General features: G+C 39.5%; 1 protein-coding gene across 5 annotated transcripts in view; it reads right to left on the bottom strand.

The window, feature by feature from the left end:
• Positions 1–5,219, bottom strand: part of Mmaa (metabolism of cobalamin associated A) — a 33,505-nt gene extending 28,286 nt beyond the window's left edge. The window contains exon 1 of one of the 5 annotated variants that reach the window (XM_074041228.1): positions 5,026–5,219. Coding sequence is in view for 1 of the 5 variants with exons in the window: in XM_074041225.1 (XP_073897326.1) it covers positions 3,730–3,742 (13 nt within the window). In the remaining 4 variants the exon portion in view is untranslated. Of the gene's footprint in view, positions 1–3,729; positions 3,884–4,433; positions 4,605–4,628; positions 4,670–5,025 lie in introns of those variants that run through there. The other 4 variants (XM_074041227.1, XM_074041226.1, XM_074041229.1 and 1 more) reach the window with 4 other exon arrangements.
• Between the last annotated feature and the right edge of the window lie 15,113 nt (positions 5,220–20,332).

Raw genomic sequence — 20,332 nt, 5'->3', positions numbered from 1 at the left:
CAGGGCCAAAGAAACAGGATCAGTCATGGACTGAAGTCTCCAAAACCGTGAGCCAAAATAACCCTTTAAGTTGTTATCTCAGGTATTTTGGTATAGTACTGAAAAGGTGATGTACTTTCCCTGCAAGAAGGTTCATATGGATAGAAGCATTTTAAGATTCACATTTGTTTTCCTCAAAAATATCTTTTAGATCTATTCCTTCTTTTCCACCCACATCCCATGTTTTTCTACTACAATGAGTTTCAAATTTTGATTGCATTCCACAGGAAAAAAATACATTTACATCAGCAAACACACACACATACAACTGAAACTAGTTTCATTAAACAATACTCCTATTGCATGTGATAACACTCTAATATCACCTTAATTTTTAATGCATATTGTAATGGGCTCAACCTTTAGTCGGAAACCCCCCAATCTACTTCTAGCCACCTCTCTGACCATTAATTCATCTTCCACACTGTCACTTACTCTCATGGTCATGTTAATGCTCTGTTTAAAATACATGAAAAGTTCTCTCTGCCTGATCTGAAAAAAAATTTAAAAATGAATGCTTTTCTGTGATTTGTTCATCCATTATTTGTTGAGAACCTACTATACACAAGGCTACACTGACATATGGGTCAGGCATGCCACCTGATATAGAGTAAAAATATCAGTCAAGATGGTCATTACATAAGTACTTCATACTCTGAGTGCCTTTGCTCACCTCTCCAACTTTCCAAGTGATGGGGATCCCCCATCACTTTTACAACTGTTGTAACCTTGCTGATCTGCACACAGGTTCCAGACAAAGCTACTCTTTCACACATCATGACTGTCATACACAATGTTCTTTCTAGCTAAAGTCCTTCTCTTCTTCATCATCTCACAGATTCCTCCTTGGCCTTCAAAAACCAACTTAAGTGTCCTCTATAAAGAGTCCCCTGGTCTCCTCTCTTGCAATCATGTACTGGCCACATTCCTCTGAGAAGTACTCATCACACTGCACTATGGCAATCTTCCACAGATTATGAGTTAGCGTATCCACAGCAGTTTATGACTCACAGAATAAATGAAGGTAGCAATACTTTTGCAAGGATTATACCATTACACTGCTCAGTCAGATGATAATTTTTTTTTTTTTTTGCAGTACTGAGGTTTGAACTCAGGGCCTACATGTTGAGTCGCCCCACCAGACCTTTTTGTGAAGGTTTTTTTTTTTTTTTGAGGTAAGAGTCTCATGAACTATTTGCCCAGCCTGGCTTCAAACCACAATCCTCCCGATCTCTGACTCAAGTAGCTAGGATCACAGGCATGGGCTACTAGCGCCAGGCTTAATAAATGTTTTGAAAGCATTTTTTTTTTTGATGGTACCTGAGTGTAAAGGCCTTGCATGTGCTAGGCAGCCATGCCCCCAGCCCTTTTTTTTTTGTTTGTTTGGGTGCTGGGGAATGAACCTAGGGCCTTGCACATGCTAGAAAAGAGCTTTACCACTGAGCTACACCCGAACCTTTTGGTTATTTTTGAGATATGGTCTTGCTTTGTATCTGGGCTGGCCTGGACTGTGATCCTCCTATTTGTGCTTCCTCTGGTAGCTAGAATGACAGGCATGCACGACCATGTTCAACTCTTTTATTGGTTGAGATGAGGGTCTCACTAACTTTTTGCCTGAGCTGGCCTCAAATGGACAACTTCCTGTCTCCACCTCCCAAGTAGGTAGGATTACAGGTATGAGCCACTAGCACCAGGCACTTTTTTCTTTTTCCAGGTTGGGCCTTGTGCTTGCTAAGCAGGTATTCTACCACTTGAGCCACACTCTCTTTTGATCTCTTTAGTTATTTTTTGGATAGGGTCTTACATTTTCACCCAGGGTTGGTCTCAGACCTCAATCCTCCTTCCTAGCCTCCTGTATAGCTGGGATCACAGGTATTCACCACCATTATCTGGCTTTCTTGCTGAAATGGGGTCTTGCTAACTTTTGGTCACTCTGGCCTTAAATTGCAATCCTCTGAAATCACGTGGATTACAGGCATGTACCACTGCATCAGGCCCTTGAAAGCACACAGTAAATATGCATTCAAGGCTTTCCTTTTTAAGGTCTTTTTTCAATATACTGATGTATTTCTTCATTATAAATTTTCTCAAGGCTAAGCATGGTGGAACACGTTATAATCTCAGCACTTGGGAGGTGGAGGCAAAAAGATTGACAGTTTAGTGCCAACCTGAGCTACTTAATGAGTTTGAGGCCAGCCTGAGCTACAGTACAATACCCTGTCTCAAAAACAAAATAAAGCAAAAAATAATTTGCTCAGCAGCAGTCAGGCTGATTTGGGTATTTATCTTGAAATTGATCCAAGGAATACTCTTAATTTCAATAAGTACTCTGCAGCTGGTGGGGAGTGGCTCAAGTGGTAGAGTACTTCTAACAAGCATGAGACCCTGAATTCAACATCCCTCCATCCCCAGTATCATTTAAAAAAAAAATTATGCTAGTCTTAGTTACTCTGACAAGAAAAAGCATTTAGGATTTCCAAAACCAATACATTAGTCACTGCCTGTGGTGAGCAGGATTCATACAGGCAATGCAATATTATCCATATGTTTCCATTTCTCAAGGCTAATCACTTTTGATATAAAGATAAGCTGTCAGGTGCCATTAATCTGTTTACCATCTCCCACTATTCCTACAGAAGACTTTACCTTCTTTTCAAATAATTTCAGGAAGTTTTTGTAGAATAGAATGATCCTTTAGATAAGCAACTGTTAAACAGGTTTTAAATAAGCCATTGCTAGTTAAGAATAACACAGAACACATACTGAACTCATGCAGGGACTCTCTAAAATTCTCTGTCCACTTTAACTTCCATCATGTTCCTTTAACACTCAGATTTCCTAATTTCTACTTCTAAGTTTCACTGGGCAGTCTTATTTTTCTAAATTCCACCTATACTAAATGTTTACATTCATCCCCACTGCCCACCCTAGCTCAAATCTGCAGTCTTAGGTGGCTCTTAGACCAGCTGTGGTACCTGGGGAACCTCTCATACTCTTTCTTCATGTGCAAAATGAAAGCAACACACAAGTGTAATAGTTTGTACGAGTGAGAGTGGGCATGAGAGGCCTGACACAGGACTTGGCATCAAGCAGGTGCTGATGAACTCTAAGGAACATGACTCTTTCATCTCCTTTCTTAGTTCTCCTCTAAGATGTCAAGACTCATCTTGAAATATGAACATGGTCTCCTTAATTTCAACTTCATCCACGGTTCTTGGTGATTTTCAAAGTGGGATTCCCATACTAGCAGCACCTGAGAACTGATGTCAAAGGGAAATTCTCAGCACCCCCACCTTCCTGATAAACACTGTGGAAGTGTGGCCCAACTTTTGTTTGCATAATCCCGCTCGCTGATTCTAACGTATGCTCCAGTTTGGGAAGTGCTGCCCTAGTGTTAAAATCCAGTCTTCTTTATCTGGCATTGCAGAATTTCCACCAAAACAATTTTCTTGCATTCACCTTCCCAAACCTCCTCTATTTCTGAACACTGATTTAGGTGATAATCTCCACAGACCAAAAGTAGTTATACCTGGCCTACAGATGTCCGTTAACTGCTTGCCAATTACATTAAAAATCAAGAAATCACATATACATTTTTGGCCTGTGTTGCAGAAAATCCCACCATCGATGTAAAAGAACCACATTCGCACATGGCAACAATCAGTTCAGTGGCAAGTTTCAAGCACTCACCAGCTCTTTCCATTCCAAATATGTAAGCTTTCTTGGATATCTTCACATTTAAACAGTGATTTACATTCTTTGTGATTATGTAGTTTTCCACGTTTCTTTTATTTCTCCTGATTGAACCCTTGAAAGTGTTATCTTTTAAAAATCCTATTTCCCCGAATGCATTTACTATGTAAAAGAAAATTACTGACATTATAGATGACCCCAAAATGTTTCAGTTCTCTCAGAAACACTTGCTTTCTACTAGCTTGGAAAACTTACAGGTCTACCTCTGTTTTCCAAAATATTTGTAATAGAGCACAACTGTTAAGAAAGGCGAGAAGAACGTCTTACCCCATTATTTTAGCTTTAGTTGTCTTTCATTTTTAATGGAAAAGACGTATATAAAACAGCATGTCCCCTGCTGGAAGAGATCTAGCAGAGTACCTGACAGAACCTAGACACTGCTGTGACTTTTACTTTGAACCCTATTTTTCATCCTGGATTTTATCCCCCCAAGATCAGTGTTGATTTCCCTGTTTGGTGGACTACCGCGCCTCTCTCCCACCCGGCCTCGGGGTCACCATGCCCTACATTTGGCGGCAACGGACCAGCCACCTTGCCAAAACTGCTTTCCTGTGGCTGGAAGGTAAGCTCACAAACCTGCCCGAGGATGGGAACGTTAAAACGACGCTTAAACGCCGTCCTTTTATAAGGAAACAACGAACCTGCCGTTTGAACCCATCGGCTGACGCCCTTCCATACACAGCCCACTCCACGTCACCCGATTCCGTAATACTCTCCCTTTCCTCCCCCCAATCCTCCAGGGGGCGCCCCCAACACCGGGGTGACCCCAGGTCGGCAGCAGGAAGACGCTCCAGCCCCGACTCCCAGACGCCGCGCGCTCCCCGCCCCTCACTCACCCTCCCGAGACCACGAAATGCCGCCCCGCCCTTTCCGGTGAATCACCCGCCCCTTCCGCCGGGGCGTCAGCGCGCAGGCGCAGGACGTGGGGGCGGGGCGAAGGTGTGGCGGGGGGAGGTGGGCGGGGCCGGGTTTCGCGTGACGCGTCCGCGGAGTACCGGTGTGGGCACCCGGGTTAGCGCCGAGGCCCTTGGCCTTCGGCAGGAGGCCGGAAGTTCTGTGGCAGTAAACCAAGGAGTGTGGGGCCTTGTTCAAGGTCATCAGGAGAGCTTTACTGTCCTGCCTTTCTCCTTGACCCTATTCCCCCGGAGTTGGACGGCGCGCGTCCCCTTGCCCCGGCCCTTCCGCCGCCCTCGCGTGGCCGCGCCAGCCCTGCCCCCGCCCTCGGTACCCGACCTGGTTCTTGCGCCTCTGGAGGCTCCCAGTGTGCGGGACCCGGCAAACGCGGAACGCGTGACAGCTGGTGAGAACAAGCCGCTCAGACTTTGCCAAGCAACTTGTTGGAATCGATGCTCAGCGCCCTGCCGAAATGTGTGTTTTTAAACCAAGCGTGGCTTCGCTTGGCTGAAGGGTTTTTTCCTCTCGAGAATTCATCCGTTCATACTGATGAATGTTCGTCCTCCTGCACGAAGTTCAAGGACCCGCGCTCCCCGCGCCGGCGCCCGGGGAAGTCGCCCGAGGCGGGGGTTCGCCCCTCTGCGGGGCGGAGTGAGTGGTACCTCATTTAAAAAAAACCTATTAGATAATGTAAATTAGTGTAAAAGCGTTGTATCCCAGTCCAGGGTTTGTAGGACCTCCCAGATGTTCACTGTAATGTGATAGCGTCCATGAGCAATAGCCAGATCAAATTACGACAACCAATGGTCATAATTGGGGACTATATTATAATTAGTGTCTGGAACCCAGCTCTCAGTCCTCATGTGATTTGCAGAATTGCATGCATTTCGGGAGGATTTAGGCATTAGCTATTTGATACAGGTTGATCCTTATTGAGTGTAGAATAATAAAAATTACTCGTCTTCATTCGTCTTCCCTAGCATCTTTATTATTGTTACCATTATTTAGACTTTTTGTCAAAGTAACTTTTGACCCCAAGGAGTAAATGTAGACCCAAGAGTAGTCAATTACAGAAAATTAAATCCAAGTCTGAACCAAGAAGCGGTTCGTGGTAAGAAAGGGAAACAGATTAGCCACTGAACAGAAAGGATGGAGGTTGGGACAGTTTACTTCCTTTCTTTGAGCTTGGACTTTGTCATCTGTACAATGTCATTTTTCTTTTTTGATAAAAGTTAAATTTTTTTGAAAGCTCAGTTTGCATTATTTTAGGAGATGCGGAAGTTTATTCATTTAAAAACTGATTTTTAATCCTTACCTGCTTTTTGTCCTACAAACTCTAAAATAACCTCAGTGCATGTTCCTTTTTTTTAATTATTCAGGTGCTTCCAAACGGTTCCATGAAACATTACTCCTTTGCAAAATGTTTATAGATGCTTCGTGAAACCAAATTTCTAACATCACCGGTACTGGGGAAAGCATAAACCTGACCCTGCGGGGCTCAAGATGCCCAGCCCATCCATGTCTCATTCTTCCCCAGAGGGTTAGCCTGGATCTCATTGTGGGGAAGCATTCAGATAAATTCAAAATGTGATGTGCTCGGACTTTTCAGTAATGTTATTATCATAAAAGACAAACAATGACAACAACAAAAGATGACTAACTTTATAGTTAATGCAACCGCGAACTATTCTGTATAGTATTAAGGATTTTAAAATTTTGAGCATGGAAACATGATAACGTTATTTATTTAAGTTTCTCCCTAATGATAATGATGTTTCCTAGAAGAATCCCTTTTTTCTTAGGAGATACACAAGTAAGACTTAAGTCATGGTGTCTGCAAATTTCAGATAATCCAGACCAAAAGTAAAGTATGCAGAGAAAGAGAAAATAGGGCACTATGTTAGCAATTGGTACTTCAGGTAACTAGTTTATGAATGTTTTTTTAACTCTTCAGTAAATTTGAGATTTTTCAAAATAAAAAGTTAGGAACAAATTGTAAAATATTGGTTATCCAGCTCACTGGTAAGAAAATCTGATCTTAAGAAATGGTGTATCATGACTGAGGACTGTAAGAAGTCACTTGAAAAACGACCTCATTCTTAAAAGCATAATGTGCAATCTACACTGAAGCCCATTTGCCAGCCAAAGTAATGTTATGTCATGTGGTGATTGCTGCTCACAGCTATGCATATTGCTTAATATTAATGGATTCTTGTAATCTGACAATAAGATAGTTTTTAATGTTCATTTCAACAAATATTCATTGAGTGTCTATTATGTGCCAGACACTATACAGGTTTCAGGACCTCCTGAAGACACCAAAATCTGATCATGTGTAATTCCCCTATACAAGATTGCACAGTATTTGTATCTAACCAACTGACATCCTCCTGTATACTTTAAAATCGTTCCTAGATTACTTATAATTCTAATACAGTGCAAATGTACAAACACTATTGTTTGGGGGATAATGGCAGGGAAAACTGTGTGTATCTGTTCAGTACAGGCACAACTTTTTAGATACTGAGTGCTAACTATACTAGATTCTATATTTATAGCTGGCACCAATAAGAAAAAAGTCCCTGTACACATAACTCACATTTAAGAAACAGGAAAGACAAGAGTCACAAGTAAACAAACAAGTGATGATTAGTGCTATGTAGCATAATCTAGGGCGTAAAGGTCAGTGCCAAGTAAGAGTGGGTGTATAGCTAGGCACTGGTGGCTCACACCTGTAACCCTAGCTACTCAGGAGGCAGAGATCAGGAGGATTGTGGTTGGAAGCCAGCCCAGGCAAATAGTTGGCGAGACCCTATCTCGAAAAAAACCTATAAAAAAAGTAGGGCTGCTGGAGTGGCTCAAGGTGTAGGTCTTGAGTTCAAACCCAGTACTGCAAAAAAAAAAAAGTGGGTGTACAAACAAAGCCTCTCAGAAGGAGTCGTTTGAGCAGGAACCTAGAGAAAGTGAGGCAGTGAGTCAGTGAGTTGTGACTATCTAAGGAAAGAGCATACGCTGTCAGGCAAGAACAGCAAGATGGCTGGAGTAGGTGCTGCAAGATAGAGACAGAAAGACAGAGATGAGGAGATGAGGTCAGCAGTGTAGCCAGAGGTCAGTTATGTGTTATACTCTCCATAGGCCTTAGCTTCCTTTTGCAAGTGAGTTATATGGGAAGCCTGTGCTGTAATGCTACGGTGTAGTAACTGCTGTTACATTAGTTTAATTTATACTAGTTTAATTAGTTAATTTAACCAGACTTGGTGGCACACATCTGTAATCCCAGCACATAGGTGGCAGAGGCAGGAGGATCATGAGTTCTAAGCCAGACTCTGTCCCAAAAAGCAAACCTCCTTCCCCCACAAATTTGTTATTTTACAGTTCTGTAGGTCTGAAGTTTAGTGCAGGCCTCACTAGGCACAAATCAAGATATAAACAGACTTCCTTTCTAGAGGCTTCAGGGGAAAGTGTTGCTGTGCCTTTTCTAGTTTTTAGGCCATTCACACCTGTTGGTTTGTGGCCTCCTTCCTCCATCTTCAAAGCCAGTAGCATTAGACAAAGGTTCTCTACTTCTTAGGATCAGTGTGGTTAAATGGGGTGTACCTAGATAATCCAAGATAATCTTCCATCTCAAAGTCCTCAATCTTTATCACTTATGCAAGGTAACCTATTCATAGGTTCTGGTGACTCGGGTTCACTGTAACTCACACCTATAATTACGGCTACTCAGTGAGGTTGAGATCAGGAGAATCATGGTTCTGGGCCAGCCCTGGCAAATAGTTCTCAGGACTCTATCTGGAAAACACCCAACATAAAAAGGCTGGTGGAGTGGCCTCAGGTGGTAGAACACCTGAGTTCAAACCCCAGTACTGCCAAAAGAAAAAGAAAGATTCATTTTTGTTTTCATACAAAACCTTTTCATTTTCACAGGCCCCTAAATTTTCAGTGCAGTACAGCATCTCATCTAATTCTCAAAAGTCCTAAATTAAATCATGTAAATTAGGTATGAGAGAAGCTCTGAGTATAATCCATCCTGGGGCAGAATTCCTTTCCATCTGGACCTGTGAAACTAGAAAATGAGTTCTCTGTTCCCAAAATACAGCAGTAGAAGAGGCACAGGCTGGCAGTTACAGCCATCCCCATGCAAAAAAAGGAGAAAATGGAAAAAAAATGAGTCACCAGTTCCAAAATTTCCAAATTCAATCAGACAGTCTCCCTAAATGTCAAGGCCTAGGAATAATCCTTTGTGATTCTTGGTTCTACTCTTTTGGCCAAGTGGCTCCACCCTTTGGGCACCAGGAATGAGAGCATGAGTATCTTTGAGGGTTCTTTATTCTACCTACCACAGACATTACTGTACTGTTTAGATTTACGATTTCTTCATAGTAATTTTCATTTAGTAGTTGTTCTTTAGAACTTCAGTTTCTCAGTTAGCCCCTCATTGAGATGGGCTGTACTTACCTTTCAACAAATACTTGCTCAGTACTTCCAGAGCTGATCATTTTAAGGAACTTCATTGTAAACCACTTTGTGAGAAGTGCAGATATGCTATGTAATTACTATTAGATGGAAAAGATAATACTCATTTTTACATTTAGATCACATGTTCTTAGATGCAGTTCCTTTATCTAAAATCGCTGATTTCTGGCAAGCCCAAAGATATGTTTAATTTTATGGAATAGGCAAAGTTTTGCAACTCATTTCACACCTTTAAGGATTCTGGGAACCATTTCTGCCTCCCAGCAGGTGGCAGCAAATCAGTATCCAATAAGGTGCAGTAAAATCATAATTTACTTAGCTTGGTAAATGTTTTATATGTTGCAGACTGGCTTTTGTAAGCAAAAAGAACAAAATACTGCTTTTAGACTGTGGGAAGTTTTATCAGTTTATCAACTAGTTAGAGTGTATTTATGTAACTAAATTGTGTAGTTATATTAATATTGTTCATTGTTCACCTCACAGAGTCAGTCGATTTGTAAGCCATTTTATTGGACTAACATTCAGTAATGCTTACATGTTATCTCCATAGATAAACACATGTCCTCCATAAACAGTTATCATCAAAAACATTTCAAAATTTATGGGGTATAACTAAAGTATTCTTACAGAACATTTTAGCTTTTTCATGCTTTTATTAGAAAAGAAGAATCAATAATCTTAACAAACATGAGGCCCTGAGTTCCAACCCCAGTGCCACCAATAAATAAGTAAAAAATGAAGTCAGTATTTCTATATACTGGCAAACAACAACAAAGATGAAATTTTAAAACATACCATTTCTGACAGCATTATAAATACCTAAGAATGCCTTTAATGAAAGATAAGATAAGGCTGGTGGAGTGGCTTCTAAACTTTGCTGAAACAAAAAACTTCTAAACATTGCTGAAACAAAAAAAAAGATTTAAGTAAATGAAGAGATACTTGTCCACGCACACCAAACATACACCAAAAAGAACACATTCAGGGCTACGAGGCAAGTCGCCTCGTAATTAATGTGTAAGGATTCATATCATATAAACTACATCTCTGAACACAAATGGAATTAAAAGTCCGTAATAGAGAGCTCCCTGCAAAATCCCCAAATCCTGATAAGGCATAGATTTTCCAGATTGCTGGCCTTCTTCCAGGCTGACACTGAGGACATCTTTCCGCACAGCCAGTTGATTCACATGCAAAATGATTGTGGAAATTTCAGGGCTGCATTCTGACCACCTGCACGGGCTCTGCTTATGGAGTGCCAGGAGCAACTGGGGACGGCTGTTGTACCCTTGAATGTACTGAAACAGAGGACAGCATACTTAAAATTCATGAAATTGCTCCCATTTCTTGCTTTCCTCCCCTCACAGACTGAAAATACCAATGAAAGCCCTGAGAACAAGACAGTGAGTATAGTTGACAAAACAGAGTATGATCCTGACCAGCTCTTGATGAATTTATAAGTAGAAAGATAATAAGCCTAGACTGCATTTCCATAATGCATGACAAAAATTCATGGACCAGTGCTAACTGTCTGGGGACACTGTGGCTTGGAAACAATGTAAGGTTCTGTTTCTGGGCGATGACTTCTTAATGATGATGTGGGGGTTTTTGGAAGGATACCTCCCATACTTTCCTCTACTCTTAAATAAAATGTCTCTTTCATCCTATTATTCTACTAAAATAATTTAGTTTTTCATATAAAACTTTCAGCATCCAGATCTGCCCTAACTGCATCTCCTCCAAAGATTTTTAAAAGTATAAGTTTCTCTTTAATAGACCTTTGAGAGGATTTGGTATTATAAATTATTTTTCACTATTAAAAAACATATTTTTTGACCCTTGGAAAGGGTTGGTTTGGTTTTGTTTTGGCAGCACTGGGGATTGAACCCAGGGACTTGTGCTTGGTTGCCAAACACTCTACCCAGTTCTTTTTTGTTTTGCTTTGTTTTTGAGACAAGGTCTCAATAGCTGCTCTGGAACTCTTACCTACAGCTAGAAGTAGCTGAGATTATAGAACTCTTACCTACAGCTCGCAGTGTGCCACCATATCTGCTTTGAAAAGGTTTTAAGTTACTCCTCCCCCTAATTATTTGACACTCAAGTGTGCTAGTTTAACAAGATTTTCAAATTTCACTTTTTCATAAATTTCCTTCTCTTTTTCTAAAAATGCATTTTTATTGAATTATTTCTCAGTGTCTTTGTGTTGCAGTGTTTTAACATAAATGCTAACTTCTGATCATTGTGAAAGTAATTCACCATTTTGGTATAATCTCAGAGGATGTCTTTTTGGAAACTTCCTATTCTGAGTTTGAACATCAAGGGAAAACCAGTTGTGATGGTTTGTTAACAGTTCTTCACTACTAAGATTAAACTCTTTGATGGTCATCGTACTCATGTATCAGATTATTAGTTGTTTTTTTTCACCATCCCTGTAAAACAGATGCTACTAGGGTCCCAGCTTTACATATGAGGGAACTGAGGTTCAGTTGACAGTGTGCCCAAGAACATATGAAAATAAGTGACAGAGCTTGGTTTTGAGCTCGTGTTGCCTCTGCTGTCCACATACTTAATCATTACCACCTCCCATTTTGCTCTGCATTTACTAAAGGATACTCTGCGACAGGGTCTCACAGCCTGGATCAGCCTGGAGCTTGCTATATAGCCCAGACTGGCCTCTAACTCTTGATCCTCCTGCCTCTGCCTCTTGAGTGCTGGAATTACAGGTGTGTACCACCACACCCAGCCCTCAAGATTAACTTTCTATAAGATGTCATACTTAATGGCACCACATTGCCAAATTTTCCACCGTGATACACAATTTCACCACATGATGGTGCCGATGAAGTAGAAAGCCATAGCTACTAGCAGTTGACATTCAGCTCAGATCTAAATACAAACATCAAAAGAATGTAAGTGAAAGAGCAGTCATAAAGAACTACAGTCTAAAGTACATTTTAAAAATATAAGTTATGAAAAATTACGATACAAAGGGTAAGAGTAATTGACTCATAAAAGTTAAAAAAAAAAAAAGACCAGCCTTTGTATTCATAAAGTATGCCGGACAGATGTCAGAGACGTTCCACAGGAAGGAAAACACCAAAGGAAATGAATTAAATGACAGCAGGTGACTTAAAAACAAAATGAGACCAGCTGTGTGGTGATGTAGCTCCAGGGTCAAACGGGTAAAATGCTCCAGTAAGATTCCACAGTAAGTACAAATTCGATAGCAAAAAACAATGGCTAAAAGATTTTAGAGATCCCTTTAATAGGCATCGCTACCTCTTCTAGCCAGGACAAGCCTTTTCCCCTTGCAAGATCAAAGATACAGCCTACTGTGGAAAAAGCACTACTTTTCAGAAATCACTGAAGCAAATCCTTAACACATTCTGTTGTCATTATGATTCTCAAAATTTGGCGGTTGGACTAGCAGAACTGCCGTCACCCAATGATGACTTAAGTTGCAACAGAGACAAATTCTTTGGCTTCACTCCAGCTTTACCAAATCAGAAACTTAGGAAATGGGGCCTTCCAAATATTTCAGATTCACACAAAAGTTCAAGATCTGTTACTTAAGAAAATTAAATCGATCAAAGCATTATTAATTTGTTATTAGAAATTGCAGCCTAATAGTACAGGAATATTAATAATGGAATGATGTCTGGACATTAAAATGTGATTCTGTTAAATATGTCTCAATAATAGAGAATGCTTATGATATAATAGTGGGAAAGTCAGAATAAGAAATTGATCTCCCTCATGTAAAACAGTTACAGAAAACAAGCAAAATGAGTTTGCAGTGTTTGCCTTGGAGTGTTACGATGACGCGCACCTTTTCCCTACTTGTTTATATTACAGGTACTGTTCTCAATGTTTCTATGAGAGACCATTTTGCTCTTACAAAAAAATAAATCTTATCAGCACAATGATTAAGGAGAAAGAGTGGAGTGAGGATGGGAGGGATAAAAACTAAAATGGCTCCAGTTTGGTCAAGAGAGAGCAAAACTGTCTCACAAATCACATTTGACAGATTGCATGCCTCATACACACAAGTTCCTCAATATTTAACTTCCACATGAGGAATGCTGTTTGCCAGACTACAGATTGCAGCACTTTCTAGTCCTGGGACTCATACGGATAGACTTTAGCTAACTAATAACTCCTCATATATCTCCCAGTGACCAATCATGTACAGCATAATGTATAAACAGCCCCCAGCACCAATCAAATTTGTTCCACACAGCTTGTATAACTAACAGTTACCAAAGGGAAGTCGTTCAAAACCAGTTACTTCGTCTCAGTCCAGTGCCCCCCGCCACTTTTTTCCCTTTAAAAATCTAGTCTTGCTGGGCACGATGGCACGTGCCTGTAATCCTAGCTACTTGAGAGGCAGAAACAGAGGATCAAGATTTGAGGCCAGCTAACAAAGTTAGCAGGAGATCCTATCTGAAAAACAAAACTAAAAGGCAAAAGGGTTGGAAGCATGGCTCAAGTGGTAGAGCACCTGCCTGACAAGCACAGGGTCTTGAGTTCAAACTTCAGAACTGCCAAAAAAAAAAAAAAAAGCCCAAATATATGGAAACTTTATGATGCAGTACTACACTCCCACATATGTACCATACAGAAATGCATGTCCATGTGTGCTTGAAGAGATATACAAGAATGCTTGTAGAGGAACTATGTCCTACAGTGGGAAGAAGAAACTGCCCATTTACAGTAAAATAGATAAATTTGTGATCTTTTCAAACATTGAAGCAGTGGACATAAGTCAGCTCCTGCCACATATAACTGATGAGTTAGGAAAACATATGATTCAGTGAAAGAATCCAGATGCAAAGCACTTTATGTTATATGATTCTGTTTTCATGCAAAGTTTAAAAAACAAGCAAGTTGAACTACGATGTTGAGAGATCCAAATTTGGGTGAAAAAACTATGTAAGAAGATACAATAGTGGGCTGGCAGAGTGGCTCAAGTGATAGAGTGCCTGCCTACCAAGCATGAAGCCCCTGAGTTCAAACCCCAGTGCCACACACAAAAAAGAAGGTGCAGTAGAAAACTGATTGTTTTAAAAAGCTAGTGTACTAGTTATCCTTAGGAGTTAGACGGTGTTGGGAAGGAGACGAGCTTCTAAAATGCTGGCTGTGTCTATTTCTTGACCTTGGTAGTGGTTTCATGACTGGTTATTTAACTTTTAATAATTTTCTAATCTGTTCAATGTATTTTATGTGTCTTTGTAAACATTTAAAAAATATTTTATTCATTGTTTTGAATAAACAAGCACGTTCTCTGATCACAAATCAGTAAAGCTAAGAGATCAATAGCAAAGTAAAATTACAAAATTATATGTTTTCAAATGATAACTGGATAAAAAGTAATAGTGAAAGTTAGTGTGTATTTTGAGCTCAGTGAAAATACTGCAAAATAAAAACTTGTGGGTTGCAGGTAAGCTGTATACAGAAGGACATATGCAGCTTTAAATGCTGCATATAAGAAGAATTAATCAAAGACTGGAAGGTTAATGAGTCATGCAGCTATGTCAAGAACTTTGAGAAATACAGCTTGAGCATCCCTAATTCCTCAATCCAAAATCTGAAGTGCTCCAAAATTCAAAACATTTTGAATGTTGGTATGATGCCACAAGCAGGAAAACTCTACACCTTGCCTCCTGTGATAGGTCACAATCAAAATGCAAATTAAAACCACACTAAGATTCCACCTCACCCCTGTTAGAATAGCCATCATTAGCAGCACCACTAACAACAGGTGTTGGCGAGGATGTGGGGAAAAAGAAACCCTCTTACACTGCTGGTGGGAATGTAAACTAGCACAACCACTCTGGAAAAAAATTTGGAGGCTACTTAAAAAGCTAGACATCGATCTACCATTTGATCCAGCAATACCACTCTTGGGGATATACCCAAAAGACTGTGACACAGGTTACTCCAGAGGCACCTGCACACCCATGTTTATTGCGGCACTATTCACAATAGCCAAGTTATGGAAACAGCCAAGATGCCCCGCCACCGACGAATGGATTAAGAAAATGTGGTATTTATACACAATGGAATTTTATGCAGCCTTGAAGAAGAACGAAATGTTATCATTCGCAGGTAAATGGATGGAATTGGAGAACATCATTCCTGAGTGAGGTTAGCCTGGCCCAAAAGACCAAAAATTGTATGTTCTCCCTCATATGCGGACATTAGATCAAGGGCAAACACAACAAGGGAATTGGGCTTTGATTACATGATAAAGCGAGAACACACAAGGAAGGTATGAGGATAGGTAAGACACCAAGAAACTAGATAGCATTTGTTGCCCTCAACGCAGAGAAACTAAGGCAGATACTTTAAAGCAACTGAGGCCAATAGGAGAAGGGGACCAGGAGCTAGAGAAAAGGTTACTTCGAGAAGAATTAATTTAGAAGGTAACACACATGCACCGGAAAACAATGCGAGTCAACTCCTTGTATAGCTATCCTTACCTCAACTAGCAAAAACCCTTGGTTCTTCCTATTATTGCTTATACTCTCTCTTCAACAAAATTAGAGATAAGGGCAAAATAGTTTCTGGCTGGTAGCCAGGGGGAAGGAGGGGAAGGGAGGGAGTGGGAGGGGTAAGGGAGGGGGCAGTGGAAAGGGGAGAGAAATGACCCAAACATTGTATGCAGATATGAATAAAATTTTTGAAAAATGCAAGTGCACTAAAAATATCATGTAAAACTATCTCAGGCTATGTATACACTACACGAGACGTAAAGAATTCTGTATTTAGATTTAGGTGCCATCCTCAGGCTATCCCATTATATATATGAAAATGTTGCAAAATTAAAAAAAATATTAATCTGAAACCCAACGTCCTTCTAGTCCCAAGCATTAGGGATAAGGGATTTTCAGACCGTACTAGCAAAATAAACCCACTGAAAGTAGAAGGAAAGGCACAGTAAGGAAACAAGCACAAATAAATGAAACTGAAAACAAATATATGGTAAAGAAGAGCCAATAAAACTTGGATCTTTGAAAAGAACAAAATTCATAAACCCATGGTGAGAGAGATCAAAAGCAAAGAGATAAAGCACAAGTTATTAATACAAAGACTTCAAAACAATGTAAGAGAAGCTACAGGCATTATACATTCAGGATATCATGAAAATTTCATGTCCATGTTTTGAGAAATTTAGGTGAAATGGACAAATGCTTGGAAAAGATAAATAATACAAGAAAATTAATTTTAAAATTATTAGAACCCATAGAGTCAGAATCAATAGATTACTAGAAGTAAGACAGTTGGAGAGTCTAGGGAGACCCTCTGCATCACTAGTTTTTTTTCTTTCTTACAGGAGCACATGGGTTAATAAACTGTGACATTTATTCTTAATTAAGTCATAATTTTTATCTTGTCTTAATTAAGAGAAGACTTGTATGTCCCTTGCCAGAAAATAAAATATATATAATGCAACATGAGAAGACTGTTTAATATCTGAAAATTTCCTGTTAGGTGATTGTATTTGTCAGGAAATTATGCTCTTGGTGTTACAGGAAAGAGCACAAAAAGTCCTAATGAGGCTAAAAGTTGCTTTTGGAACTCACCACTGAGTGCGTCTCAATGGTGTGAGTACTGAGGCGGTGATACCTCAGCATACAGTGCATCACAGCCCCTTGTGTAGGACCACACCGTCATGTGACACTTGAAGAAATCTGTTTGAACCCTGTTTAGTATTATTTGATGGATAAGGAACATAAGGTGACTAAATTCCTTTGGCTGGTCTCTATCTCCCAGTGTATGACCACATTCTAAATCCTAAAGAAGGTCTAGCCAAAGGAGTAGTGGCTCCTAAGTTTGGTAAGCTACTTAAATAGAAAGTCCATTAAGGAGACCAAACACAAAAGAATTAACATTTATTAAAGATAAACATTAATAACTTTCTGTTATAACAGCAAAACCAGTTACAGATCACAATAAAAAATGCCCAGTTGGCAATACTAACAAAAAACCGTGCGTGAGAAAGAGACATTACAAATAAATGGGAAAGGAAACATTACTGAGTAAATACAGCCAGGTTAATAGGTGGGGAAGTCACAGCAAAGGCCTCCGTGAAGCTGGGATTGGCTCTGCTGTTTCCCTTTGTTGCATCTTGGTGGAGATTGGTTACCATTGCTGGTAGTCATCTGTGGTAAGATCAACATCTGTCTTGTCAGAGGAAATATACGACAATGCTACAGGCAACTATATTCCAGTTTCATATTTTAATTAAATATACAAAGAACAATTTTTAAATTTTTATGAATGAAAAAATTAACATTGGGACTTTGGACCAACAGTCCTACAGGTTTGAGAGGTGTCTCTAGGTCAGTGCTAGACTGAGACCTCTAGGAACTCTTCCACAAAAATAGCATTGTTTGATAAACATTTACATGAATCCACACCCAAAGGTAGATTTGTGGGATGTACATAGGCAAACACAATCATATAAATATATGTCAAATACAAAAATTTATTCATACACGTATGAAGTCTCTCCTCACTCATCTGGGGTGCTTTGCCATACCAAATAGAAGAAAATTCATCAATACACTTTTCTATGGAATTCTATACACACAGGTATGAATAAATCTATATTTATAATAAATATAGATTAAAAATTAACATTTCAAAGTAATAGCAGAGACAGTCTGTTTCCAGTACAAACAAGAAAACCCACCCTTGCTTCTTCCTGGCCCTCCCTGCTAAAGACAGCTGTGCATCTGGAAGGTAAAGCAAGACACAACCAAAGCAAACTGAAGTGAGAAGTGAACTGATCTTGGACCCCAGTACAGGGGAACATCCAACACCTTTACCCAATTATAGATGTATGGAACCCCCTGATTGGAGGACATCTTAACACCTTTACCCAATCATAGACATTTTTGTTTCTAGGGAGTTCCAGTAATGGGAAACCAACTTTGTTCCAAAGATTTTCAAGCAACAGCAACAACAACAAATAGAATCTGAATTAGGGTTGTCAGATTTAGCAGATAAAAACACAAGATGCCTATGCAGTATCTAGGCCATATTTATTCAAAATGTATTTGTCAGTTATCTGAAATTCAATCTTAACTCGAATTCTTCCATTTTATCTGGCAACCTAAGCTACACCCAGATGGATTTTGAATTTCTAGAGCTTGGATGATCATATTACTACAATTATTTTAGGACAGTGGTTCTTAACCTTGACCAAAGATTACACTTACCTAGGGAGCTGGAATCTGAGTGAGACCCAGGCATCTGCATTCTTTATAGTGAGTGACCTTCCCACACCCATTTATGACTCTGCTGTTCAAAGTTTATAAAAACTCGTCACTGTTTGTAGGTGCTTAAATATTCTCCATTTTACACAAAGCTCCATAAAATACTACAAACTTCCAAAGTTATTACCACAATCTGATTTAATGTCTTTAAATATATTCTCTTAAGTTGATAGTAATATGTACTCTATATCTGATATGACCATATCATTTTATACACAGTCTACATTTTTTAACTACCTTTCCTTGAAAATGTTCAAACTGTTTTCCTTCTCATTCAGGAGAAAAAAATGCTCAAGGTTATGGTATAAAGCACGGGGAAGCTCTTCCTTGAGCTAAGATGAAGAGTAAAAACTGCATTTGGTGATGGACTTTAATTTTAGAAAAGGAAATAAATTTTTAAAAGATTATGTTAATAGTATGTGCTATTGTTCTGAAGCACAATTCAATATTTATAAAATTCTTTGTGCATTTTTGCTGAACTTGGAAAGAGTACTTTTGGTCTCAGATGACTTATCCAACTCTCCATGATAAATATTTCTAGTCCTCTTTACACCAAATTCAAATGTGCTTATTTTGTTTCTTTTCAATTTCACAAGAAAAGGAGACAGGACTGAACTATTGAATTTTTTTTTTTGATCTACACTATTTCAGCTAGTCAGAATAAATGAGAAATGCCTGTTGATTTAATTAAAAGAACCCCATTGACTGTGTTAGCTTGTCTTCCTACTGAAACTGCACTTATAAAAGGATCAAGAGCTGTGAGTTCGATTGCCCTACATTTTCTAGTCTATTTTGACAGCTCTTGGGAGTATCAGTCGATTTTTTGAAAATGGTTTATTGTAAGCCTTGAAATATCCATTTCCTACCTGGCATCTTAAATCATTATTTTCTTCCTAGGGATGGTTGATGAAATGGCTCCAAAATATCTCATGATTATTGATTGATTGACGGAACTTTCCTAAAGCTAGCAGTCTCATGCAAAAAGTCACCCTGACCAGGCACTGGAGTCACTCCGTGGAGTAACTCCACTACCTCCATCTGGACCCAACTTCTGACTTTGCATGCTCACAGCTCCATTTATAATCTGGCAGGGAAAAACTCATGGTAAGCACACTCACAGAGGCTAATGTGATCAAAAGGCCAAGAGCACTTCCTTGGCAGTAATTCTTCCTACAAGTAAATTTCCATTTGAGGCCAAACTTCAGTCAGTAGAGGAGTAAGAGGGTAGGTAGCTGGTGTCGGCCATCTGTAACACCTGCACTTCAGCTCCAGTGTATCTGCTACATTGCTAATCGTCAGTTCAGATTGATATAGTCATTTTTTCCATGTGATTAAACACGTTCAGTCAGTTGATAGTCAAGGGTGGTTGGAAGAGTGTATTTCTTTATCCTCACAGTGCTCCTCATGAGCACTTTTAATAGTTTAGGGTTTAGTCATATTTTTCTCTTTACATTTTCAGAGGGAGAAGTTCTCACTTCTAGAACAAGAGCTACATGAAAACATAAACCTTGTGTGCCTCATTCACCTGCATCTCCAAAGCCCAAAGCAGTGTTTGTAATACAGTAAGCACAAAGAAACAAACAACCGCTCCCTCCACAAACACACATTCACACACACAGGGAATTGAAAGAGCCAACAAATGCTGTGCCCAGGTATTTCTATATTACATAACTGTTAGAAAAAGAACATGTACTAAGAACTCATGGAGAGCTTTCCTTCCAAGAGTAGTTTGAAGAAAATAGCTTATACAGTGCTGGCCTTTGACCAATTACTTAAACACACACACACAACTACATTATCTTCTCAGAGCTTTCTTTTCCTTCAGCACTTACCAAAATTGGTAGTTTGCAATTTATTTGTGTTTTTTTTTTTAAGGTCTAAATCATATG

This window comes from Castor canadensis, chromosome 9 (assembly GCF_047511655.1).
Source record: "Castor canadensis chromosome 9, mCasCan1.hap1v2, whole genome shotgun sequence".
NCBI classification, from domain to species: Eukaryota; Metazoa; Chordata; class Mammalia; order Rodentia; family Castoridae; genus Castor; species Castor canadensis.
This window is presented reverse-complemented; position numbering and strand designations above follow the sequence as displayed.